This window comes from Rhipicephalus sanguineus, chromosome 7 (genome assembly GCF_013339695.2).
Source record: "Rhipicephalus sanguineus isolate Rsan-2018 chromosome 7, BIME_Rsan_1.4, whole genome shotgun sequence".
Lineage (NCBI taxonomy): Eukaryota > Metazoa > Arthropoda > Arachnida > Ixodida > Ixodidae > Rhipicephalus > Rhipicephalus sanguineus.
The window spans coordinates 79,985,571-80,013,025 of NC_051182.1; the positions used below are offsets into that span (position 1 = coordinate 79,985,571).

The following is a 27,455-nucleotide window of genomic DNA, read 5'->3' on the forward strand; positions in this document are numbered from 1 at the left end:
ATTTGCAATGCTCAGTGAAATTGTGCCAAGTGCTACACAAAGACTTTTTTTTTTTGTAGCGTTACCTACACTTGCCTAGCTGGAGCCGGTTTCGCGTGGGTCATCATGAGCCGTGCTGCGCATGCGCGAGGATGAGTGCAGAGCCGGCATCTCCATAGTTAAAAACAGCGCGAAGAAGAAGCGGACAAGAAAGAACACAAGATGGAACGCGCTCTCCACCACCGCCGCGTGCGGCTCGCCGCTGCTGGTGGCGGAGAGCGGGAGGAGTGGCGTCGTAGCCGGGCAGACAGACTGGCGCTGGCACGCGTGACTCGCCGCTGCTGCTCTGCGCATTCAAGAGGGGTGACGTCGTAGCCATGGCGCGCGCAGCTATTCGCCTTCGCTTTGCAGCCGCCGTCTGACAATGCGCTGGTGCCGCTTCATAGCGCCTCTGACTGGCGTTTGCAGGTGGGTAACGCCATGGAGAAGGAGAGCGCAAATGCTGCTCAACGGCGCAGAAGAGCCGAGAAGCTTATCTCATCGGATCCCGAAGTAGTTGCCTGGCAATTAGCGGTTACTGTGTTGGGGCCATAAAGACGGCAGCGTGTTACTTCACTGACCACCGAGCCGTCTTTGTGACAATAGAGAAGCAACCTGACGTTGAGCAAAAGTAAATATGCATGTGCCACATAATACGTATACCGTGTGTGTGTCATTGGAGCAGCAGTAAGCATGACAATCAAGCTAATCCTAGACAATCTGGAAAGCTAAGAATAATCAGCTGACCTTTGCTAACGCTACGTATATCCTGGCATAGTCGAGCTAAGCCACTGCAATTTTTTTAAAGCCTTTTGAAGGTTTTAAAGGCCAGCATCGCCGCCTGCTTTCGGGTAGGCGTGTGGTTGACAAGAGAGCAGCGATCGAGCAATTCAGAAAAGACACGAACGGGACGATCGAGCAAAGCAGAGAAAGTGCGAAGAGGGGAAAGGCATTGCGGAGAAGCCGCCGTTGCCGCGCGGCGTTCTGCCACTTCGCACTTCACAAATACACGAGAGGGTCCTTTTTGCACACCTGAATGAGAGTTTCCGAGTACAAAACGCGTCATACGACTGCAGTTCTCCGCGGTGCTGAACGTTGCTGCCGAATAATTGTATTTTCCGGGAACGTATTACACACAGCTGTATTAAGTTGTTTTTAATTTTCGCGATTGTGAGCGTAGGAGCCGGGAAATCGTACTAAGTGAGAACGTATCAACAAGGTTCTACTGTATATATATGTTTATCTCCTGTATGTTATGTGCAATAAGTCCGCATTCCTTCGAAAGGAACGGTTATACGTAACGGTTGCTGAGTGTTGTCTTTGTTATTGGTCCATATGTAACTGTTTCTTTTTCTTATTATGATTCTAATGCGTGTCAAGCTGTCACTCAATAACATAGTGCCTATGGCACCCACTTTTGCAGCGGCAACGGTAGCAGAGAAGAGACTGGAGCCACCTGAACCTGTTGAACCTCCTGTTCCCAAGGAGGTGAGTTCATGCTGTCGGCAGAAGGAAGTGGAACATTCTTTCCCCAACAAACAGGATAGATGTGCCAGTGGGAGCCTATGCTGTGCTTCCTTGCCAGCCTTCACCTCTGGAGCTATGACGCTAGACGCCTGGGAGTAATCACGTCCAAAATATGGAGCTTGTAAATAATTAGAAGGAGCTGTATTAGACGTTATGTGTCACTTGGCAAAAGGAAGCGGCAGCTTTTTAACAGAAGTAATCTAACAGTCACATTGACAGTTACTTATACCGTGTACAGTGGAACTTCGATTATACGTCCCCCGGTCCTGCGACGACCCGCGTTTTACGACGAATTGGCTTGGTCCCGGCAAAACCCCCATAGAAATAATGTATTAAAAACCTCAATTGTACGACGCAATTTTACGCCGGCCCCGCCTCGTACGACGCTTTGCTGGACTGTCCGAGAAAAGAAAAGACCTACGATGACGCGGGCTGGCACGCAAACACACTGCGGCCGGGCGAAAAAAGTCGGGAAACCGAGGAACCGAGTTCGTATCCGCGCTGCCACCACAGGGCCTCTTCAATTTTTCGACACGCGGTCGGCCATAGCTAGCCAGAGCCAACGTTGGCCCGAGCCAGCCGGAGCGCATTCGTTTTGTCGCATTGCACTGCGCACTTCCGTTGTCGCTCTTTTTTTTTCTCTCTCTCTTCTTTTGGGTGGTTTTGTAGTGACCGTGACCGTTGTGACCGTTGTGAGCAGATAACATGGCAGATAATCTCGAGCTCGCTTTCTAGTATACGATAACTTTCACTACATTTCGTGTCGTTATACCGGACGTGTTGAACGGCGATTGTTGAGCCAATTGGCATCTTCGGCTGAGCCGCACTGGCACCGTGGCGGTGGAAGGGAAGTTACGTCAAGCACCGCCCGAGTTTCAGGCCCCGCTACGGCCCAGACGAACGTGTGAGCCAGGGAACTCGAATCTGCGACAGCAGCGCCGTCTGCGAGACGCGCACAGCAGTCGAAATTCAGCAGACGATATTTTGCAACGGCGGATTTGCACTGGAATTGAGAGCGCGAACGACGGAAAACCAGACGATTAGAGACGCTTGCGAGACGCTGTGCGTCCAGCGTGAACTCGCCTGCTCTACACGCGCTTTTGCTGCGTCAGTTTGCACAAACTCAACGAAGGTTGGTAGTTTCTGCATCGTCTTTGCTCTCCGGTGAAATCCCGACAGCAAAAGTAGCCTTGTGTGAGCACGGCCGGACGATTTACAGCGCACGCATGTTTTACCTCCAGTCAGGCCGTGTTCTGCTGCAGCGCCAGCTGTAAATTGCGCCTGCATTGATGGAACGTCGCAGCGTCGTCTGCCAGCGCGCGCTGAACGACGGGATTGCACCACGCTCCACCGTCGATCTCCGCGGTGGCGCGGTGGCGTGCACTCGTGTCGTGGCCGGCCCAGCCGAACATGCGGCACCGCACGCGTGGTGCCCAGACGAACGTACGGCACCGCACGAGTGCGCAGAATACGCCACGAGTGCCCCCAGCCGAAGATGCCAAATGTTTGCGACAGCCGCGGGAACCGGAACTCGCCGCTGTCTAGCTACCAGAGGGCTGGGGCGTTTTAGCATTCAGCCATTCCTTCACGTGTTTGCCTCATCGGTTGGTTGTGCTGCGCCGCAGCTGCTGTGTCCACGTGCAAAATTTTCTGTGTTCGGTCATTGGTGTGCGAGGAAGCTTTCGAACTTTTGGTTGCGAGTGCTGCGTCTCGCAATGTCGCGGAACCGAAAACCGCTGACGCTCGGAGAAAAGCTTCGCATAATCGAGGAGGCAGAGAAGCGGAACGGAGCAACAAAGGCCAGCATTGCCCGCGACCTGAACATTCCCGAGTCGTCGCTGAAAACGATCCTCGCGAAGAAGGACAGCATCCTACTAAATGCGGCAAAGTTCGGCCTGAACAGGAAGGCCGCGAAAGATGGCAAATATGCTGCCATGGAGAAGGCCCTCGTTGAGTGGTTGCGTCAGGCCCGCAGTTCAGGAATCGCCGTGGATGGCGCAATTTTGAAGGAGAAGGCTGAGACAGTTGCATTGCGCTGCGGCATTGACGACTTTAAAGCCTCCAATGGCTGGTTGGATCGCTTTAAAAAACGCAGTGGAGTTGTGTACAGCCGCTGCTGTGGAGAGAGCGCGTCAGTCAGCTCCGACACTGTAGAAAAGTGGACTGCATTGCTGCCGGAATTGATACGGGAATACAAACCGTCCGACGTGTTCAACGCAGACGAAACTGGATTATTTTATAATATGCAGCCAGAACAGACATTGGCATTCAAAGGAGAGAGCTGTCACGGGGGTAAGCGAAGCAAAGAGCGTCTTACCGTATTGCTTTGCGCTAATGAAGACGGCTCTGAAAAGCTTCCTGCCCTCGTGATCGGCAAGTTTGAGAAGCCGCGATGCTTCAAGAATTTGAAAAGGCTGCCGTGCCAGTACACGTTCAACCGGAAAGCCTGGATGACGGCTGCTATGTTTTCTACATATCTGCAGCAGCTGGACTCCAAAATGGGGGCTAAGGACAGAAAGATTCTTCTTCTGCTTGACAATGCGCCATGCCATCCATCAGATATGTCGCATTTGAGAAATGTGAAAGTTGTATTTCTGCCCCCCAATTGCACTAGCCAGCTGCAGCCACTTGACGCTGGCGTCATCAAGTGCATGAAACAGAAATATCGGAAGTTTCTGGTGCAGCGTCGGCTGGCGGGCATGGAACGCAAGCAGTTGGATAAGAAACTTTCTGTGCTTGACGCGATGCACTACATTGCTAGTGCATGGGACGCAGTCACGCCAGAAACTATCGCCAACTCCTTCAGGCACTGCGGCTTTAATAGAAGTGGTGCTTGTTCTACCAGTGAAGCTGCACTGCCTGTTGACGATGAACCAGAGTTCGGCAGCCTGGAGCTGCCTGGATCTTTCGCGGACTATGTTGGTGCCGACGACGACGTTGCAGTGTGCAGTGAAGTGTCGCTGGATGACATTATCGAAACTGTGCGTCCCGACACTGCGGGAACTTCCGACGAGGAAGAGATGGACGACGCTGCAGAGGCTAGCGTGTCCGTTCCGACTTACGCGGACGTGTTGTGCTACGTCGACCACATTCGGCGGTTTGCTTGCGCACGCGATGAGATCGGCGACTTGCTGCCAGATGTTGCAGCTATCGAAAGAAAGCTGATGCGTCGTGGCTGGGCAAACTCTCAGAAGAAAATCACAGATTTTTTTAAAAGGTGAGAAATAAAGGTTCGTTCACACCTCCGATAAAATGCGTGGTTGTCATTTTTTCAATTAATTTAATCTACGTTCCTCGGAGCAGCGTACGTTTGTGCCGCGGACTTTCTTAGGCATTATGTGCCCGCTGTTGTGGGGCAAAAATGACCGTCACTGCCTATATTCTCGGTTTTTCGATTATACGACGCCCGGATTATACGACGATTTTGCGCGGTCCCCTGAAAGTCGTATAATCGAAGTTCCACTGTAATCTTGAATAAGGGCAGCACCTGAGTACTGGCCCCACCCCCTTTTTTTTCGACTAAATATAACTGAGAAAAAAAATTGTCTGCGTAATAGCTGCGCTTGTGCTTTCAAACCACCTGCAAAACACTGCCATGCTGCCATGTTTGCACTGCAACCCGCGATCAACAGTTAAAAGCATTTTCTTTAGTGTTTGCAGTGCCATATGATGACCTCTTAGTGCTGCTATGGCCAATGAGGACATTCACTCCCACATCTGCCAGGTGATCACTTTTGGCGATATTTTCGTGGGATTTTTGCTGGGCGCATCGGCGTCTTCAAGTGATGACGTGTGGGCTCTGAGATCGCGTGTTCTCATTATCGCCGGCTCTCAGAGCACACGGAAGACGGCAGACACGGTCGGTTCAACGAACACATTCAAGTTTATTACACACTGCTTTTACATTCGGCGAGCTCGCCGGCCGAATCTTATTACAATCTAGTCACTCGCTAAAACAATTACACGCGGACAATGAATACTTGGATAACATAACACACATTCAACAACGTAACACATGAAATACACCATAACATACGACAAGCAATAACCGCGAATGCGGCGTACGAGGACGCACGACTCACCGACCAGGGGCCCCGAGGGCAACGAGCCGCGGTATCGTCCCCCAGCGGGACCCACCGCGGGAAGCCGCCCGTCCACGCCAGCCGCCAAACCCCAAGAGACTTCCTTTTTCCCGCCCAGCGGCCGCGGCGGGCTCGCTCGCTTCTCTCCGGTGGCGTGGCCGTCGCTCACGCGCGAACCCCAACGCTCGCGAGCCCGGCGCCACTGCCGCCGACGGCCTATCCGCGAGGCGCGCGTGCGCCACTAGGCGCAGACAACTCCACAGGGGCCGACAGCACCCCCACATCCCCCCAACCTTAATTCAACACATATCCCGAAAAAAAGAACTTGAAAACAAACATCCCCCCAACCTTAATTCAACACATATCCGGGAAAAAAGCTCTACACACACAAGCTCTACTAAATATTAATGAGAACTAACAGACAATAACGTTATTGTCTGTTAGTTCTCATTAATATTGTGTCTAACAAAGATAAACGAGCCCTTAGAAAATCATCTCCTTTCCTTCATTCAAGCTCTACTAAAAACACATGTGGCCTAAATGTCCCTAAAGAATGTCCGTGCACCGCGACACAGCCGCTGGTCGACACCGCTGCACTGGCTCGACGGCTTGGCCTCCGTCCCGGAACCGCAAAGGCGACGTGGCCGTCGGCGCGAGAGAGCGTCGCTCGCACCGACACGTCCTCCGGTTATGGGCAACACTCACGAGGGCCCCCCAGCTTAAAGACCGCCGCGCAGGTCACAGGCATGTCCATTGCCCAAGACATCTCGACCGCATTCCCGGCCAACGGCGAAGACTACGTGCAGGGGACAGCCAGCCGCGGGTTACGTCAATCCCGCTGCGTACATTCAAAACACTCGACAGAACGATGCCGCAGAACAAAGGGAAGGGAGCTACGGGCGCAGCGCCCACGTAGCAATGGCTAGCAATGATATTGGCGGCGGCAGACGACAAATTTAAGTGAGCCAATGTTGCTATTCTTAATTTGTGCAACACCTCATCGCCACGATCCAACGGGTTGTGTCCCCCGCGCGACAGGCGGCTCCGCAAAGCCTTAGGCCCAACGAGTCGCTCGACAACAACCGGCATCCAAAACGAGCACCCCGCACAGGCGCAGAGGAGGCAGCCGCGAGGAGACATCAGCTCTGTGAGGTGGCCCCACGCGCTCGCTGCACACAGCAGCTTACCGAGCGATCGGCGCCCACTGTCCCGGACGATGTCACGACGCCCCGGCGTCGAGCCGCAATACCGGCAGCAACGACACCCGTGGCCCCTGGCCACCCGGCTACACAAGCCGCGACTCCCAGAGTCAAAGAGACAGAAGAAACTATTTACAGAAACCCGGACCACCTACGAAGCTTCCGTACACGCTCGCTTCGGGCTTGCCTACAATCCACGTACTCTATGCCTCGTTCTCCCATGATGCGGACCACATGGCTCGTACCGAAAACTCAACGACGTTTTTTTTTTTTAAATAAAATGAACTTCCGTACAGAAAAAAAAGAAAAAGAACTCTTAGTGTGCCGACGCGTTCAAACATGCCACAACAACCAATCTCCCCACTTGCAAACAGCAAAAAAAGAAAAAAAAAAACTAGTGGGCCGACAAGTTCAAACATGCCACAACAACCGATCTCCTCGCTCTCAAGAAAGCACGCCGCCAACGGTAGCGATGACAATCCCCCCCTAGGCCTACTCTAACCCGGCTCACACAAAGGATGCTCCGAACCGCGAAAACTGTCGTCCGATGCCCCAAGGGCCTCCACGTTGGGCGGCCAGTGTGGGATCTGAGATCGCGTGGTGTTCTGATTATCGCCGGCTCTCAGAGCACACGGAAGACAGCAGACGCGGTCGGTTCAACGAACACATTCAAGTTTATTACACACTGCTTTTACATTCGGCGAGCTCGCCGGCCGAATCTTATTACAATCTAGTCACTCGCTAAAACAATTACACGCGGACAATGAATACTTGGATAACATAACACACATTCAACAACGTAACACATGAAATACACCATAACATACGACAAGCAATAACCGTGAATGCGGCGTGCGAGGACGCACGACTCACCGACGAGGGGCCCCGAGGGCAACGAGCCGCGGTATCGTCCCCCAGCGGGACCCACCGCGGGAAGCCGCCCGTCCACGCCAGCCGCCAAATCCCAAGAGACTTCCTTTTCCCGCCCGGCGGCCGCGGCGGGCTCGCTCGCTTCTCTCCGGTGGCGCGGCCGTCGCTCACGCGCGAACCCCAACGCTCGCGAGCCCGGCGCCACTGCCGCCGACGGCCTATCCGCGAGGCGCGCGTGCGCCACTAGGCGCAGACAACTCCACAGGGGCCGACAGCACCCCCACAGACGTTCCCGGCCCGCTTCGGCATATGCGAGACCGTCATGGCCCATAGACAGCTAAATGCCTCCCAAAAGTACTTCCAAAAGCGATCGTCCGAAGATGTGCCTTTTGCTTCACCTTCTCCTAAACTTCATCGCTGCACTGTGCACTGTAACCATCACACAGGTGATAAAGCCGCACAACTGCAATCACTGTATGCAATTCCATTGGCACCAACAGATGGAGGCACCAAGAACTAAACATGTGCAGCGTATTTGAACGACGACTTGCAAACACAAGAAACACAGTGGCAACGCGATCATCATCATCATTATCATATCATCATCAGCCTGACTGCGTCCACTGCAGGGCAAAGGCCTCTCCCATATTCCGCCAAATAAACCAGTCCTGTGCTTTCTGCTGCCACGTTATACCCGCAAACTTCGTAATCTCATCTGCCCACCTAACTTTCTGTCTCCCCCTTGCGCGTTTGCCTTCTCTTGGAATCCAGTCAGTTACTCTTAATGACCAGCGGTTATCTTGCCTACGCGCTGCGTGCCCTGCCCATACCCATTTCTTCTTCTTGATTTTGACAACATCAGACTGTGCTAAGCAGAGAAGCATCTCCAATGACGATGAGCCCACGTCAGTGCGGCAATTCTTGACAGCTCTAGGCAAGAAATGCAGATCTCAAAGGCCTTACTGTTGCGAACAATTTCTAATGTAAAAAAATATGTCATAGCTACCATCTTCTAATTTCGAATACAGATCCTGGAGGCCGTGCTTTTGCTTGTGGGTTAGGTCATTATGCTTGTAAGAAAAAGAAAATCAAATTTTGTGACAAAATTCAGCAGGGCTGATCGTTATGCAATGAAATATGGTATTTTTAAACCTGAAAAAAACAAAACAAAATTGTGTATGGGCAGCACCCTGAAAGTTCCGGCTTGAATTAAAAAAAATTGCTGCCCTTACACAAGCTTTATACGGTACTTGCTGTGGTTTAGTGTTCAGGTTGAACATTGTTTCAACACAACAGATGTTTAAGACATTAATGGAAAGAAAAAATGAAAGGGTGCAGCTACTGTCCATCTTGGTCCCTGGCAGACATGCTGTTTGTGCAGAATGTGGCCTTTGCGTTTCTCCTCAGATAAAAATACTGACAGGTGTAGTTGTGTATATCCTTAAATTGACCGTTGGTCACTGCCTAAGAAGCGTTGAGCAGCTATTGCACCATTTGAGAAATTGGTAGCGCCACATTAACACAGACTGAATAAAGAACGTACAACGACATGCGCCTGTTCTCTTCTGTTCTTTCTTCATTCTCTGTTAGTGTTATGCTACCAATTCATTGCATGGAACCATACCAACTCACCCTAATGTCAATGCTGCTACTGGCTTATCGCTCTGCACAACACACGCCTTCGTGTATGAGAAGCTTCTAGAATGTTAGCACCAATTGTAATGAGATTGCGAGCGTGACGCAGATAGTGGTATGACACAAGCAGTGTGGATTATTATGGAATGTTTGAAGACGCTTGTATAAAGAGGCATGTTTCACCTGTTGATCGGCTTTTGCACCACTGAATGTGCTCGCCGCCATCGTTGCACTTCGAGTGTTATTCATTTTTCTAGGCGCAAGTTCGCCCAGTAAGTCTTTACCTGACGCTTTGGCTGTTAAATTTTTCTCTGTCACCGCAATGTGGCAATTACAAGGGGGCGTTTATAAAGATTTTATCATGAGTGTGATAGATTTATGAAAAGTGTACACGACAGGCACCAAAATGAGTGTGCATTTGTCTAGTTTTAGCATAATGCAAAACTTCTGTTCTTTCTAATACCGTGCAACGCCACTACGGCACCGAAACAAAGATGGCAGCACCCATAGGGAGAGTCCGGCTTACTTGGCACAGGTGACGGCGACGCATGCAGCCTCCTTAAGCTAAGAAATTTTGCTTCACCCTCCATATTCACCTGACCTCACACCAAGTGGTTTCTTTCTCTTCATTCGCATGAAGAGCACACTGTGCGGGAAACATTTTTGTGATGACGAAAGAGTCATTGCTAAAGTCGAGCTCTTTCTGAACTCTCAAAAGGAAGAGTTCTACTGAAATGGCCTGCGACAGTTCGTGCATCGTTGGCAGAGGTGCACGACTATGGGAGGAGATTATGTAGAGAAAGAATAACCTTCCACTCAAATTTCTTTTTTTTTAAATCTCTTTCTTCGTGCCAATAATATGGACTTCATGAAAGCCCCTCGTATGAACCGGTTCTCGTCTTCTGTGCAGGTTGTGGTTCCCCCGCGCCCCAAACCAGTTCCGGTGGTCGAGCGACCACCAAAGGACGAGGCCGCCTTGGATCCAGAGGCTCTGAAGAAGGAGGACCGCGAGATTGCTGCGGCCACCTCAGGCAAGGTGGCCGCACCTGCCGCCGCCGTTGGTGGTGGAGGCCATCCCCCGGTCACTGCCGCCCCCGTTGCAGCAGGCCCCGAGGCCAAGAAACAAGAGGCTCTCCTCGAGAAGATTGCCCAGGAGCAAAAGGTGGGTGCCCTGTCAGCGTTCGCTTGCACAATGGAGGGGTTAGAGGGCCATGCCGCAGATGTCCGGGTGGATGAAAGGGCCGTGCTCGGCACTGCTTCACTTTGAATGGGGCCTGGGCTGGGTGACTGTTTATGTTGGGCAGGTCGGGGCCACGTGCAAAACTCAGTTCAAGCCCGAAATATGTATGCTGATGCAAAATGATTCTCCTGTATGCAGGCCTTTGTCTCTCTCCTTTACAAGTTTCTGGTGTCTTCCAAGTTTCTTGTGGGTGCTCACTGCTGCAGTTGGCAATGCGGCGCTCACTTTGCATGTGTTGCCACTGGACGCACACATCACTGCTTCGTGTGGTCACATGTTTGGCTGTTTTACAAAAAAAAAACACCCTGGTCCCACTTCTCTCTGCACTCCCTGAAAGCGAAACTGCAACTGGGCATTCTTAAAACGTCTCCATATAATGAATGGTCACGTGCTCGAGCAAACGGGGTTTCCAGCCATGATAAGTGGGTCACTAGCTACTTATTGCTACAGAAAAAGCAAGCTGCAAATTTTTGTGTCAGTACTCCTTTAGAAGCATGTATTAAAACTTGAACATGTCTCTGTCCGAACCTGCAGGTGCAGAAAAAGATGCTGGAAGACCTGCAGCGCGAGCTCAAGCAGGAGCTGGCCAAGCACAAGCAAGACGACTCCCCGCAGACGCAGAAGACCAATGGCACTGCGGACGCCGCTAGGCCAGTCGTAGCACCCGCGAAAGTGGCTGCATCGGCAGGATCTCTCGCCGGCGCAAGACCAGAAGCACCGAAGGCACTGCCTCCAGCAGCAGTCGCAGGCAATATTCCGCCCCTCCAGAGACAAGGGAGCCAACTGCCACAAAAGGTTCCCGTTGCCCAGAACGTCCCGCAGCCAGTCTTGAACCAAGCTGCTCCAATGCCTGCTCAGAACTTGCAGCAGAACTTGCAGCAGGGCTTGCAGCAACAGCAAGCTCAGCGCGTCGAACAGATCGTCAAGGTCCCCTTGTCAATAGGCGTCCAGCCCGTTGCGCAGAGCTTTCAACACGTTCCTGCGAACCAGCAGCTCCCAAATCCCGCTCTCCCTCTCGCCCAATTTGGTAAGAAGGAGGAGGCCGGACGAACCGACTCTCCGGATGTGAAGGCCGTCCACCAACAACAGCCTCTGGCGATGTCACCAAAAGCCGCCGTACCGCCTCTCCTGCCGCAGGCTCCGAGACAGGGCATGATGCACCAGCCTCAGATCAGCATTCAGAACGCGGAGGCTCAGAAGCAGCGGCCCGTCGTTCCCGCCGTCGACTCCCTTCCAAAAGCGGGAGGGGGCGCAGTAAAACCATTGGACATCATCAGGCGTCGTCAGGAAGCACAGCAGCCGTTGCAGCAGCGAATTCCTGTAGTCCCCGAAAGCAAGCCGAGCTTAGTGCAACAGCCCAAGCCTGTTCTGAAGCAGGCTCCGCAAGTCCTTCCGCCGGACATGAGCCAGTTTGCCAAACAGGCCGCGCAAGTCAAAGCCGAGGCTCCCGTGAAGTTCCTCGGCAAGCCTCTGGGAGGGAACGATCAAGCGCCTCCTGTGGCAGCGGTCCAGGAAGCCGACAACCGGCCGCTAGTTCGCAAGATGTCCAGAGACGTCAAGCGAGAGGCGCCCGCGGTGGCAGACGGTCCAATTGTGGTCGATGCAGTTGTATCAAAAGACGCTGTAGTTCCCTTAGATGCAGTTGCATCCAAAGATGCCGCAGTTCCTGTTGTGCAAACTGCTTTACCAGTGACAGACAGCCGAAAAGACGTTCCTGCTGAGAATGTGAAAGCGGTGGTCATTAGTGAAATGCCAGTGAAACTGGAACCCAAGGAGAACATCTCCCCGAGTCTTCCAAGCCGTGTGCCGGCGGACGTGATGCTAGCTAAACATGAGATTAGGAAGTGAACGCGAAGGATATGCGTGCGTGCACGTGCAGAAACAGAACTGGGCATTTACGGTGTATTCTTGTGAATGTGACATATGTCGGTGCTGTGCACTGCAAACTGTTGTGTTCTTTCCAGAGTATAATAATATATTTTTCGTTTTATATTGTAATAAATGCACTATTTTTAGTCACCATGTCACTGACAAGTTCGCTCAAAATGGCTTTCTTTCTTTCTGAACATCTTGTGAATAATACGTGTCGCGCCTGCTGTGCGTGACATTGTGGCTTCAGTTGCTGGGTGCTGTGTTCGGGTAGAGATTGAATGAATAGAAATATTCTTGTTGTGTGCCTAAGGCCTAGCAAAAAAATTTCGTGCAGTTAGCAATCCAGAGCCCAATACTACAGCGAAATGGCCATATTTTCTTGTCTATAGCTCACAGAAAATATACAGAAAATTTGGAGCTAAAGCTGGGATGCGGGTTATATGCAAAATTCAGTGTGCAAGGTAGCTTCACAGCAGTATAAGGAATTGTGGAAATGTACCTATATACATATATTGCGGTATCGAGTTGGAGGGTATGGGTTATACACTAGAACATGGCAATCGTCCCTCTGTTAGCTTGGGACATGAAAGAGTCTGTTACGAATGCTAGAGCATTGCAAACAATAATGGTGTGTGGATGAGGCTGCGATGATGTTTTTGTCTGCAAAATATGATTTCATTATCAAAATTTTTTTGACATGTTAGACAAACAAATCCGATTTTCACTGACGTCCACTACGCACAAAAATAAAGTCCTAGTACGAACTTCCAGTAAACATCCTGCCGGTCAGGTTTTCAGCATGCATGTTTCTTCTTTTCTAGATTTTCAGAGGATGTCCCTTAGGCGCACATTCTGGAGCAAAATAATAGGTCTTGCTGGGATGTCCTTGGCGGGTCCCATACGATACTAGGGATATTTGGAGGATTCAAGTCGTCTTGTGGTGTGTGGAATATACATAACACTGTATACATAAAGTCAAGTGCCTAGCTTCCCGGGAATACTGTCAAATTTTTTCTTAATTAATGAAGCAGTGCTTTCAATTGTACATTTGTCATTATTTGTTGGGTTTCTTGCAAAATATTTTTCATAAACCTTTACCAACACTATGTTATGTATCCTCTAGGACTGATTTAGAATCTGTTGAACTCAAGTTTATTGCCGAAAGAGGAAATACAACAATAGGATGGCAAATTGGGCGAGTTGGTAACTGGTCCTTTTACTGTATAGCGGAAACTGACAAAGACGGCGCAAACGCTGGTCCCATTTTTCTTGCTCGGTGTTTGTCTGTTCGCGCTAAAACACGATAACATGGAATCTGCTATGTTACAAAGCTTTTTTTTTCTTTTTGCTGCAGTCAGGTTTGCTACATATTAATGTTCAACTGTACCTATATGCATATATTTCATGTAATGTTAAAGACCTTTCCTTTCGCCCGAATCGTTGGGGGGTCTCTGGCCGACACTTGCCTTCCCACGGGAAAGGTTGGTTGATTGGGACACCTGCGTGATGTTTCTGTGAGCGGGATGATGGCCATGCTCGTACTGCCCCTCTGCTCGACCGGATGGCATCGCTAACAAGAATGAGAGAAGGAGAAGTGTGTGGCCAGCGCGGGGGAACTCTGTGGCCAAGCAGTGGCGAGAGACGTTTCGAACAACGAAGGACGAGAGATCCTCAGCTCCCTAACCCAGTTGTAAATATGTAGAATAAACTTCTTGTATCATTTAGAAACCTCAGCGTAATCGAATTATTGATAACGAACCTTTTTATAACATGTAAAAAGTTATTGGTGCATCTGATTGAATCAGCGCAGCCCGTTTTATGAAGGTCTTTGAGTACTGATTTTAAGTAGTTGCCCAACTGATTGCTCAGAATTTTTGTAAGAGCTTTCTAGCTGCACATGCCAAACTAAAAAGGATAGCTCGGACGACTCCGTTTTATTTTTTGTTTCATTTTATAACTATATTTAACGCTACTTTTGATTGTATATTGTGACCACATGACCTCTTTTGGAGTCGCCCATACTTCTAAGACGACCACGTGGAATACCGTTCGCAACTACTCTCGGTTTCACAAACGTTCGCAAGCTCTAGTGGTCCTTCTTTACAGAATTCAAACTTCGCGCGTTAAGTTACGTGCGTCGATGATGATGACGAGAGGCACCGCGGCGAAACTCACACATGCGCGCCCCACTGCGGCCTGCGCAGGCGTCCGTCCCGTGCGCGATCGCTTTCGCTTTTTGCGCGAAACGCCCCGCTGGTCACATCAAAGATGGCCGGCCCATCGGCGCGATACGCTACGCAGTGACCGCGCTCTTTGCTTTCTTTCGCACGCGCCATGGAGCCGAGGCACGGACGGAGTTTCCAGCGGGTGCCCGGACGACCGTGGGACGCCCGCTGAGTCGCCGCGACAGCTGCTCTTAGCGCGTAACGTCGCGCGCCAAACCGACGGTAAGCCATATCGTCGAAGTCGCAGCACGCGCTCTTTCGTAACGACCACAGCGGCTAAATTTAGACGTCACACGGTCGCTTTGGCCCGTAAAGCTTGGTCGTTGCTGACCAACATCTTTGTTTCAGGGTCAGCCTGCCTTCGTGGTCATCATGACCTCCGATATGCTAACGTGCATTTCAAAAAGTGGGGGGTGTCGTCTTCGCTAAATGTCACGCCAAAGCTTTTCCGAGCTCTCGTCCCCGCCGAGCGCTGTTGTAAACTTTTGCTCGCTCAAAACGCGTGTCATCGTCGATCCTCCGTGACCTTTGACGTTAGCCGAAGGCGATACGCAGCTCACGTTCATACGATATGTTCACTTTTCGGGCGGCTCGTCTTCGTGTCAAACGGCGGCGAGCCCGATCGTGAAAGAGCCAGCGCTGCTGCGCCAGTTGTCGGTGGGAAAGAAAACGGAACAGTTTCCTTGTCGTTTTGGACATTCCGTTGTGTTCTTCTTCCGTCGTGGTGCTTCACAGTCGAGCCGAGGCGAAACGGTACTCGCCAGTGGTACGACAACTGGACGCCCCAGTTTTTCAATCCGTTTTTTGTTGCCTCGTAAATGTCCTTGGATTCTCTTGTCGCAACTTTCTTTTGAATGGGGCTGAAGAGGGCTGACACAGTTCCGTAAGAGTTTTCCGCAGTTGGCTTTCAGAGGATGATTCGTTTATCCGTTCGTAGTCACATTTCCCGGATGCCATACGTCATCGAGAGTTGTCCAGCGGTGCGCTAAGCTTCTTTCAATCGCCGATTGATTGCGCAACCGAACGATTAATCTCATCGGCGCGCGCGGCTGTGAATAAAGATAGCGCGTGAGTCACCTTTTATGTCGAGTGTTAGCATCTCGTTGGCGCCTGGCTTACTTACTTTTAATTCTTACTTTTAATTGTTGTGGATGGCATGCCGCTTCAGCGCCCCGCAGGTGTTTTAGAGCGAGCACAGCGGCTGTACTCAGAATTGGGAACGCGTATGGACTATGAGAAGGTTTCGTTCATGCGTGCCTGATTATGAGAACTCTGTGCTCAAGTGTGCTACTAGCGCTGCGCTAGTGCTGGGATGGCGTTCGTTGATTTCAATTCCTCCTGAGTTCTCGAGAATATTCGCAAGCTTCTGTCGTCAAACGGAGGTTGTTAAACAGGTTTCATTCCTGAATAACCGCGTCATTTTCCGTCCGTTGAGACTTACTGTATAGTGGGTCAGTGTGAAAATTGACTGTACGATACTACCAGGGAGGATAATTCCATTAATATGTAGTAGTGCAGCAGTTAGGTTGTTTAACCATTAGAGAACAGTTACTGAACAACCACTAAAAATCCTTGTATTATTGCGTAGCTCTGATAAACTGCTCTTGGTTGCAGGTGGTATGGGTTACATTGATAATATTTCCTGGAGAATGACATACCTTCCTGCTTTTCGTACAAACATGTGCCACACAAGTGGGAAAAAAAAGAGAATTGAAGTGAGCTGACCCCCGATAAAGCTGTAACCCCCTTGTTTTATTAGCTAGGACATCGTGCAACGGCAGAAACACTCCAAAACATTGAGCAGCTGGAGCGATGTGTAGTTGTCCATGCTGCCTTCCTGTACACTGACAGCCCGGGCATATGATGCATCTATGCGCGCCGTTGGCCGGCTGGCAGATTACTAACTGCCGGCGTGTTTGGTGTCATTGAGGAATAGTTGCCGCATACTTTTGGGGGCGGCTGCAGTGTAGGCCTCCGCACTTGTTATAAGAGTTTATCCTTTATCCCCGCCTCGTTTGAAGCAACCTAGATAGACGAGCGAGTGTGGCCGTGTATGGATGAACCCACCAGTAGTGGTCGACAACGTGCCCTTTAGTCTCTGTACACAAGGTCTGGCGTACAGTGACGTGTACGCAAGTCACTTTTCATCACAATATACTGAGCCTTGGTGTCATTTGTGTGTTGCTTATCTTCGCCAGTTTATCAGGACAGGGTGAAAGCGGTTGTAGGCTGACTCAGTCATTTATCTCCAAGCACCTTGGGTCAAGTTTTTACTGCCTGTTGTCCTGCTCATTTAAAACTGTAGAGCATTGCACGTTAACAAGATTCCAACTAGCCCCTTCACAAAGCCTCGACTAAACATTAAATATGAAACCAGAACGATAACAAAATGAGGCTTTTCATTTAAAACTAAGCACATTTCTCATAACTTGTTGGGTTAGTTGGTTTGCACTTGATCAAATTTGTTGAGACACAACCCAAGGCCAAATGAGTTCAGGACAGGAAAGATTGTTTTTCTTCTGCTGAGCTCTTCTTGTTTTGAGTTGAAGCTTAACCATTTTGATTAAGTACACTTCATTGGCCTAAAAAATGTTGCTTATTAAGAAAAACATAAATCAGAACTTTCTCTTGTTTTCAATTTTGCGCGTGAAACACAACTGCAGTGATGTCACTCTGTTAGAAATGATGTGGAATTTTCATCTATTTGCGAAGATATTGTTACCAAATGCCCGTCCATTACCTCGGAGGTTGCGAGCGTGCAACAAGCGCTGCCTAGTTTCAAAGGTCTTGCTAGGTAGCTGGGCCGGTTCACAGCGTTCTGAATTCGATGACGGCAGCACTGGTTAATTTTGCTGGCTTTCAGTACCAAGAACCTCAATTTTTGCATGCTTTCGGTGACTCATTCATTCATGACTACTTTTGCAGGAATGCTGCTACATGTACGCTCTGTCTGAAACTTTGCTTTGAATATAAGACGAGGACACCGACCACAGGAGGAAAAAACAACGTACTGACGTTTCGGCACCCAGAACGGGAGCTTTGTTCACAATAATAATGTTTGTGAACGAGGTACCCATTCTGGGTGCCGAAACGTCAGTAGATTGTTTTTTCCTCCTGTGGTCGGCGTCCTCGTCTTATATTCAATGATTCTTCCCGACAAGACTGGTGTCCGTCAAAGCCTTCATTTGAAACTGTGCTTTCTGTGTAATGAAATTCTGTTGCACTTGGGCTTTAAGGGAAGGATATGAAAACAACATGGCCAGTCAGTCATGGTGGAAGATGACAGTTGATGCTCTGTAGAACCTCGCTCCCTTTTTCCTGTGTTTCTTTAGTTAAGATATGGCCCCACTAGCAGAAAAGCATGCGGAATATTGATAGTATTAAAGTGGCTGATGGTGGTGTATGCTGGATGTGATTGTAGAGGTGGAGGCACATTCTGGACACAGTCTTTTAGAAGTCCCCTGTTTGCCGTAAAATCCGGTAGCCAAGAGGACAAAGTTTAGACAAATCCGCATGTTACCTAACGTTGCCATACTATGTAAATTTTGACAACTGCAACTCCACCTTATCCCCTTAGTAAAAAGAGATAACTTATTCTGCAAACGCCCAATTTGGAACCCCCAAATTTGTGGAGGAAAAAAGATTCAGCTGAGAAAGAAAATGTGTGCGTGTACTTAGATTTAACTGCACATTAGAAGAACCCCCCCCACCCAAGGGGTTAAAATTAATTCGGAGTGCCCCACTATGTGATGCCTGGCAATCGAACCATGGTTTGTTTGTAGCATGAATTGCCAGAATTGAACGAAACAATAAGTGCAGATTCTACATAAGCAACGAACGCTGCATTTATTGTGGGAGCAAGCGGTCAGGATACATAATATAAACAGCATCAATCGCACGTGAATTGCAAAGCCTTCCTTTTTGCTTAATGCCAAACATGCATGTGCAGTGTATTAGTGCCTTCCAGCTATCAACAAACGAAAGTGTGTTGCCCCTCCAGTAGCAGTGCCTATGTGAGTGCTGCAGGGGTCGATCTCGTTGCATATTCCGCAAGTCGTTTATGACGTACGTAAATGGTGTGCTGGGAAGCGAACGCAGTGCTGACGTTGCTGCGTGTTGCAAATGGTGGCTGCACGGCGTCATTTTTGCTGTGTAAGGTATTTTCAAAGGTGCCACAACCGGGCTGCACTGGGCACAGAAATGCTAAAATTGGAAAATGTTAATATCTGTTGGCCGGGGTTCGCAAGGTAAAGAGTTCCGTCACACTATTGTGAAGCACACTGACCTGCCCTTCTAGCATTTATCTTTTCTTTTTCCCCCTTTGTTAATTTGCGGAGAACAAGGACAACAATAAATCGGCAGTCGTTTTTGTAGTTGGTCTTTGTTTACATGGCTTCCTTACGAAGTGTAAATGACTAATTTAAACTAGTTACTTATGTGGTTGTGATCAATCAATCAAATGAATTTTATTTATTTTTGGTATTACTGAAGCAGTACTGAACGAAAACAAAAACTGCAAGATTGCAGCTGTACAAGGCCCTGCCCTTTTACAGAGCCTTGTGCAGCTGGGCTGCAATACACCTCTAAGCGATAGCAGAAAGCAACAGAATTATGCTGCATAAGTCCATGAACATTGAGAAAAAGAACATGCTTACACTTAATAACGATGAGAAAGTGCTTAGTCAAGATACATCGCAAATAAATGCACGCCGCATTGAAAAATGACATGTTGAAAAGCAAGGATTCGAATAAGAGTAACAAAAAATCATAGACTGAAAGAAAGAAAATAGTGAGAGATATGTTTGTGAAAATAAAATAAATGTAAAACCATCGATGAAAAGGCATAAAATGACCTTTCATAGCATACGTGAAATGAAGTTGCTGTCACTTGTAATAAATGTAAACAAAAAAGGGCCTACTTAACGTTTAACATGTGGCTAAAATGTGTAATATAACCTTATGTTTTAAGACGGGGAAAAGATGTGAAAAAACAAAAAATGATGTGGTGCATATTATGCAAAAGTGATAGAACTTAAACTAACATGCATATCTTAGTTCACAAGCAATGTTCTTCACAAGCTATGCAAGTCACTGTTTTTCTTAATATATTTTCCAACAAAAAAACTTGAATTTATTCCTGGTCTTTCTGACTGTGCTGTTGATGGTGGCACCACTGCCGTTTTACACACCCCACACGAAAGAAAGATACAAATTCTGTAAAAACGGACGCAAATAGTTTAGGATAACATGTTCCTGGGCTAGTAAAGTTAATACTTGGTGAAGCCATTGTAGCACAAAATAAAAACAAAACGCAAATAAAGGAAGTGGGACTCGTCACCGCGAACGCATTTCTGTGGAGCCTGGTACTGTGTTTTGTTCGCCCTATACAAGTATTTAACCCTTTCACTGTCGGTTGTTTCTGGCTGTGACGTACCCCAGTGTCGACTTGCTTTCGGGAATACCACGGAAGCTTGAAATGCAGAGAAACGACACGTCGTGAAGTCGAGATCACAGATGGGGAGGGAAAGGGCGTACAACAACCTTGTTTGCTGCTGACAGCAGCGAGCGTGCAAAAGGCAACGATCGAGTCGTGTGTCGATCTATTGGAAAGGCAACGGTGTGCCCCCCTGACTTGACAAGCCAACAAAATACAAAAAAAAGAAACCTGCAGCAGATGGCAGAACAACCCTTGTACCCATAATCGCTACACGCACCGCATGGTCGCTCAGCCCGAGAGAGTAGCGCGTGCGGAGTGACCACGCCCCCCCCCAGCAAACAAGGACGGATGCGGTCGGTCCGTACTCTTCGATATACGTACCAACACAGTGAGGGGCTAAAATGCTTGCTTCTAAAAAGAATATACAGATGGCACAACCAGTAGAATCGTGCTAAATCACGCCAGCTTTGCACTACGGCACGAATTTTTGAACACACAATGGAGAACGTACCTGTACGTCACATACACTACAGGTGGGAAACGTACTGGTGCGTCAGTGACAGTGAAAGTGTTAAGGGATGCCTTTAGTAGCGAAATGGGAAAACTGCTGCCACAAATTGTCCCATAGCTTCATTTAGCCAATATGGCTCGAAATATAGTAGGCAGTCTTTAATGACTGTGGCCCTTAATTTGCTAAAGAGACGCAGTGCAATCCAATGATAGTTTTCAGTGTGTTTCTGTTATGATAGATTGGAAATGGTCTCTGTTTTGCATGCTGCTTAGAATTATATCCGTTACGGTTTGCTGTGTTTTGGCCAGTCAGCTTGGCCTTCTTGCAAGACTTAGTGAACTTTATTGGAGAATGACTGTGGAGACATCCACATGGGAAATGGTGCACACTGTGAAAGTTCAGTTGGGGCCATCTTTATTTCAAATGAGATTGACAAGGTCAGGGATACCAACAGTGGTGTGAAACTTTCGCATGCTTAGAGAATGGCACTTGCATAGACAAGTTAGTTGCAATACATGATAAAACGTTATTTGCACATAACCTTAAAAAAAAAAAGAGGAGGACAAGACACACTCATTACATGTTTGTCTGTCAAACTTCTAGTTCCCATTTTTTCAGGTTGCGCAAACAACTTCTTAGCATGGATTCTTGTACTTGGGCTTCATAAACTAGAAAATATTGTGTACCTTTTTGGTTGTCTGGGGCAACAGGCTGTTAAAAATCTTTGAATGCATTGTTGCACTCCCGAATACCCTTTTCAACGTGGTGTCATTTGCCTTGTTCATGAATTTCAAATCATTGCAAAAAAAGAAAAACAATCCTTTTTTTCTTTTAACTCAAGTTACTGTGATGAGCATTTATTAGATTGATCCTTCGATGCAGTGGAATGTGGTGTAGTGTACAGTTGTATATTTAGGAGTATTAATATATTTACATCTTATATACAGTCATTAATTGAATGCCTCTACCCTGTACCACTTTATTGCTTCGCTCAAGTATGTGCAAAACTAATCCTGAGTACCATTTAGCTCATTCTGTAAATTTTCCAACACTGGGCCTAATTTAACAAAGCGGGTATTCGTTTTCTTGTGCGATAAAACTCCATGGCATGGTGGTCAGGACTTGATGCTTGAAACTTGCATTGCTGTGAAGCAATAAGACGACGAGATGGGCTAGTTGGTGAATATTCATGTTTAAAGCAAAAGCTTTTTAAGCGCACGAGAAACGAGGACAGAAGAACTAAGAATTTGACTGGACAGCACTTAACTCACAACTGAATTTTTATTGAACAGATTAACATTTAAAAGCACTACAGAACCAACTGCACACGCGTAGTCGAACAAGAGACCCAACTGCCCTCAGAACAATAGAAAAGGGACCGTGACTGTTTTAGTCAACCATCCATCACGTTACACCATAAGAAGTGTGACTTTCTTGATAAGGAAGCTTGTTACATACCTGCCAAGTCTCCCGGATTTTGAACGTTTCTCCTGGTTGTACGGGTCATAGGAAAATCTCCTGGAAATCCAGTTTGTGGGCGCGTCCTGTGCTTTGTCTGGCCGCATCCTAAATGTGTTATAGGTTATATCAGCCGTTAATATTTCATAGATGATGCGTTTGTGTACACAAAAATCTATCCCACAAGTTATCTCGCCTTCAAAATTTTGTGTCACTACTGCTTTAAGTGGAGAGCCCAGCACTTGTAAGGGTAGCCGTGACCGTCCCCGTCTCAACGGCACCCCTTATGGTCCCTTGCCCGACGAAATAACTGGTAAGCAAGCGACGACAGGCCTCGCACGCGAAGCGATATTATCGCATGTGCCCATCGCGCGACGGTGACGGCCGGGTCGTTTCATCTCTGCTTCAACCGCGTTCGTCCCTAGCACTAGCGCGCTTTTACTCGCGCGTGAAACAGACGATGCGTAAGCGATGTTATCGGTTTGGACTCTGTACAGATCAACGGCGACCGCAAAATCCCCCCGACAGTGTCCATATAATTGCTATCGCAGTACCCCCCCCCCCCTTCCCCCGTTGAGTGGATCTCCCGGATTCCGTTTCTCCAAACTTGGCAGGTATGTTGTTAGTTTCACTATGCTGTTATCTTTGTCCTGGTTCTGAGGGCACTTGGGTCCCTTGTTCGACTACATGTGTGCAGTTGGTTCTGTATTGCTTTTAAATGTTAATCTGTTCAATAAAAATTCACTAGTGCTTAGCGCTGTCCTGTTATATTCTTAGTTCTTCTGTCCTCGTTTTACATGCGCTTAAAAAGCTTTTGCTGTAAACATGAATTGCTTCGAAGCACTAGCCGCTTTACGCGCCGAAGTTCGGGTGTAGCCTGCACCAGATTTTGTGCTGACTTTGGGGGGGGGGTTTACGCGAGGAAATTTGGCTTACTGTGTTGTGACAGTGAAGAATACGCCACCCTACAAGAGTAAATTTAGGTTTGAACTCCTTACTGGGCGGACTTAGCCTGGCGAAGTAGTTAACACGCCTCAGTGCAGCGTTAGTGGCGAGCGCAGTCGTCGAAATGTTATCTGCGATGGGTGGACAGGTCTCCTCTCTTTATACATGCATCATCATACATTCCAGTGTAATCACTACTGTTTGCGTAAGTTCTGCAATGCACACTGGTATCAGTGCTGCATGTCCAGTCTGATTAGAATGGGTGATAGCATTCAAGAAGCATTGAATGATAACATTGTAAGAATTGTTAGCCAATGAAATATGGCCACCTGAAAAAACATCAGCATGCATGTCAATACCAGATGCCTTGCAATGAAACTGGTCTGTGTTACTTAGATAAAACAATATTACTGAAAGCTGTACACCAAAAGCATGCAGAGCAATACATATCTGAGCATAGTTTTCTCGGATACATAAGTGGTTAACCCCTTAACCGTTTCGGATGACCACAGCTCGTCCTTGCCAAACTGTGCGCAAACCGTTTTGGACGAGCGTGGCTTGTCCGCTTGAGGTAATATCTCTTCATGAGCGTTTTAAACAAGATTCGCCCGTTTCCAAGCTAGTTTGTGTGTCACTTCACACATGGCAGTACTTGCTTGGCAATTCCTTTTATTGTAACAGTCATTTCAAATTTTTTCGCGACTTGTGTTTAGAAAATGTTGTCCAGTGAAGGCGACTCGTGTGCTGCTTGTGCATCGTTGTGGGAAATAAGCCTTTCGTCATTGTACAGCTCTTCAGGCGCTAATTATTCCGGTACCGAAGTTCACTTTGATGACCTCGTGTGTTATATTTGCCAGTTTCTCGACGATGGACATTATTTCGTGAATTGTGAAAGACACTAATAGCCCATGGGACAATAAAGTTCGTTATGCCAATTTGACTTAATGTACGCTTCAATTTTTGTTTTGTCAATCAAGGCATGCTTTTCAGAAGCAATATTCGTTATCAAGTTGAAAGAAAAAAACCCTTTTTATACAGAAAAACTCTTTAAAAAATCTGAACGGTTAAGAGGTTAATCAATATTACACTTTGCATCATGCCATGCCCTAACGAAATCAATTTAAATAACGTTACTGACTGGTTTCCTAGCTCATTACTGCTTCTTGCAGAGAATTTATCGTTAAAGGAATGAAATTGTGTGGCAGTACTCATTGTTTCTTTGTACTGGTTTGCCTAACTTCCGCACAATTGCTGCGCTGTCCAGTTTGCTTACCTGATAACAGTACTGGACCTTGCCCTCCACTGTGTCTGATAGGGTGGTGAGCTGTGTGAGAAATCTTATCACCTTTGAGGGCCATTACTACCTCATTGTTTTAAAAGCCTTGTGCTGTAATAGCACCCTCATAACGGGGTGCTGGAAATTTTCTAGAGCAAAGGCTGCTTGACATCCTTAGGAAAAGTAGTTCAGGGCCCCTTTACAGAACCCCGGATGGTCAAAATTCATCCAGGAGTTCCTCATTATGGTGTGCCTCATGGTCATAGATTGCTTTGGCATGTAGAACCCTTAGTTGAAGTAAAAAAAAAAATTAACATGCATTATGTTAGCACTGCAGTACAGCGATATATACTAAGTTAGACGGACGGCTTTACAGTTATGGAATGTGAAATAAGTGCGTACTGATTATGGCCCGAGACAAAAATCAGTTCTATTGGATCCTGTAGTGTTGAGGGAGGTTTATGAAAAGGGAAGTGTCACTATATTCTAATATAGTGTCAAGCTGCAGGGAGTGACCAATAGTTTCTTAAGCAGACATTTCATCCTGCTTTCAGAGGTGTTTCTGTAGGATCTTGCACCATTCTTGCACGTCATCGTAATCCACAAAAGCTGACGATTGCGTGTGACAAGCTGAGGTGCTTAGGAATCCTCGAGGGGGATTAAATGCCTGTCCCGTGTTTTGTGCAGCCATCATGTCGGCCATGGGGAGTGTGCGGAACGTGGCAGTCCTCCTGGCTGTCTTCCTGGTTCTGGTCTTCCAAGCATCTGGACATCCTGTTGAGGGACAAGGTAATGCCTCTTAATTCTGGAAGAGGTGCTGTTGACGGCCTCACATGGGAGAATGAACAAACGAGTTAGTAATGTTTGCGGAAGTGTGCTTCACTTGGGCTAGTTGGTCACACATTTGTAAATGGGAGAAATAGCGCGAAAAGAGATGGAGCACAAACGAAGGAAACACACAGGACAAGCGCTGACTAACAACGGAAGGCTTTGCTGCTTGGACACAATATAAAGGAAAATAGATCGGAACCAAGAACACGCGAAATTTCAAGGCTTAGTCATGAAGGAAAGACGATGACTTTTTGAGGGCTCGTTTCTTAGTTAGACACAATATTTATGATAAGTTATAACTAACAGACAATAATGCCAAAGAAAGTATAGGGGATGTTAGTCGTTGTAATTAGGATAAAGTGTGAAGAAAGTAAAGTGGACGAAAAGATAACTTGCCGCCGGCAGGGACCGAACCTGCGACCTTCATCGGACGCGTTATTCGAAGGTCGCAGCTTCGGTCCCTGCCGGCGGCAAGTTATCTTTTCGTCCACTTTACTTTCTTCAGGCTTAGTCATGATGCATAAGTAGATGCTGTCAGTGTTTCTTTTGGATAAGAGTGTATTACAGAAGCTTCAGCTTCCCGCCTTGGTAGCTTGGTGGATACGTTATTGGTGCAGCTGAAACACAAGGGCGTGTGGGTTTGATGCCTGGCCACGGTTGCTACGTTTGGAAGGGGCCAAAATGGCGAAATACCCACACACCGAGTTAGTACAGTAGACTCTAGTTGAACCGAATTTGAAGGGACCAGGAAAAGTTGTTTTGCTTAGCAGGAGCTTTATGTACTGAGAGATGAACTGGGTGCAGAATTCAAGTACCGAACCAATCGTATTAGAGGCTGTTGTTACATTTAAGCGGCAGTTTTGTTGAAGAGATTTCCATTTACTGAGAGTCTCCTGTACATGCTAAAGAACTGAAGGGGGTCGAACTTAATTCGTAGTTCTCTGCTACAGCACGACTCATAATTACGTCATGGTTTTGGTGCATAAAACCGCAGAATTTAATATTTAGCTTTAGAACTAATTTTTTTAAAAGAGTCATCCTCTGTCTTGTGTTAAAATAACTGATCTTGCTGTTATGAGAAACTAGTGACAACAGACAAAAGATGCATAAGAGATGCTGCACAGGTTCTGATTCACAACTGATAATTTTTTTTTTCTCCTGCGAGTCAGTGCACTGTTGTTAGTTTTACAAACTTTAGCAATCTACATAATTCAAAATTGATTTATGGCTATGATTTTGCAATAGTAGCAAAGCAGTCTACAAGACACACACTGTAGTCGAAGTACTTTGTTAGCGCTGCAGATGCTGTGCATGTGAATCTTTTTCTGAGTGCACGAATCTAGCAAAAAAATGGCTGAGGAAACTTTAGAGCCAGTGATTGCTGTTTGAGAGACCGCTTGTAGGAAGCGTACTGCTGGGTGTTACCTCTGTGGCTGTGGTTTAGCGACAAGGCCTTTGCTCGCCTCTGTATAAATTGCTTTCCTGAACGTTCTCTAAGGGCGCAAACACTTTGAGAAGCGGCAAAACAAGAAATGTGACAAGATGGCAGGCACATCCCGCCCCAAGTGACAGACAGATCGATGAGTGATGTGTTGAGAACTGCTAATCGTCGGAAGCCAGGAGGGGACATATGCACGATACTACGGTGCACTGACACCATCTTGGCTGCCATGCAAGGGTACTAGGATGGTGAGAAGCTGCCAATGTCATGTCCGAGGTGTCGTAGTCACAAAGTGTAGTGTACTGTGCCGTTACTGCGACTTTTATGAGTGACATTATGTGGTGTGGGAAGGACGAAAAATGTGGTAGACAGCTCGACCATCAGGCTGAGATTGATTAAAGAGAACGGTGCTATTACCACAGTGGAGAGCCAGCATTAGTCAGCATTTAACCCCATTTAGTCATTAATAGCCAATATTTGCCAATACTAGCGACAATTTCGTGGCATTACCTAGCACTTGCCTGTAGTAAGCCAATACTAACAGGTGATAGTAGTGCACAAGTAAATGCAGCAGTTTTATTCGCCCAGGAATATTCGTCACACCCCGTACTAATAAAGAGAAGTTGGCATATACTAAACAAGAGGAAGGAGTTTTGTTGGTATACACCAGGGATGCAACAGCTGCGCCAATTGCGCCATTTTGATACAATTTCGTTTTTCTGCGCCGAGCTGCGCCAAAACCGTGATATTTCTCGAAATTGCGCCACGCTGCGCCAAAACGCCCCCGGTACCCGCAAAATTTTTCGGTTGCGCCAGTTTTAGCCTCGTTTTAACGCAAAACGAAGCCCGTTTTGGCGACCTAATGTTGGGAGAGGCACCAGAGGCACT

General features: G+C 47.8%; 2 protein-coding genes across 2 annotated transcripts in view; both read left to right on the forward strand.

Annotated features, from left to right (window-relative positions):
- Nucleotides 1-1,422: 1,422 nt before the first annotated feature.
- Nucleotides 1,423-12,598, forward strand: LOC119399550 (titin). The gene is made up of 3 exons (XM_037666358.2): nucleotides 1,423-1,506; nucleotides 10,242-10,493; nucleotides 11,106-12,598. The coding sequence occupies exons 1-3, from the start codon at nucleotides 1,423-1,425 to the stop codon at nucleotides 12,417-12,419; spliced, it is 1,650 nt and encodes a 549-aa protein (XP_037522286.2). The 3' UTR covers nucleotides 12,420-12,598.
- A 2,070-nt stretch (nucleotides 12,599-14,668) lies between these two features.
- LOC119399551 (serine/threonine-protein kinase LMTK1) overlaps nucleotides 14,669-27,455 on the forward strand; it is a 65,856-nt gene continuing 53,069 nt past the window's right edge. Inside the window, exons 1-2 of the mRNA XM_037666359.2 lie at nucleotides 14,669-14,890; nucleotides 24,983-25,084. Of these exons, the coding sequence (XP_037522287.1) occupies nucleotides 24,988-25,084 (97 nt within the window). The 5' untranslated portion in view covers nucleotides 14,669-14,890; nucleotides 24,983-24,987. The remainder of the gene's footprint in view (nucleotides 14,891-24,982; nucleotides 25,085-27,455) is intronic.

What these genes read in the sequence shown, in the direction of transcription:
- LOC119399550 (XM_037666358.2), top strand. Translation starts at nt 1,423, where the DNA reads ATGGCACCCACTTTTGCAGCGGCAACGGTAGCAGAGAAGAGACTGGAG. An exon ending in AACCTCCTGTTCCCAAGGAG is followed by an intron (nt 1,507 to 10,241) that starts GTGAGTTCATGC and finishes TCTTCTGTGCAG; the next exon opens with GTTGTGGTTCCCCCGCGCCC. An exon ending in AGATTGCCCAGGAGCAAAAG is followed by an intron (nt 10,494 to 11,105) that starts GTGGGTGCCCTG and finishes CCGAACCTGCAG; the next exon opens with GTGCAGAAAAAGATGCTGGA.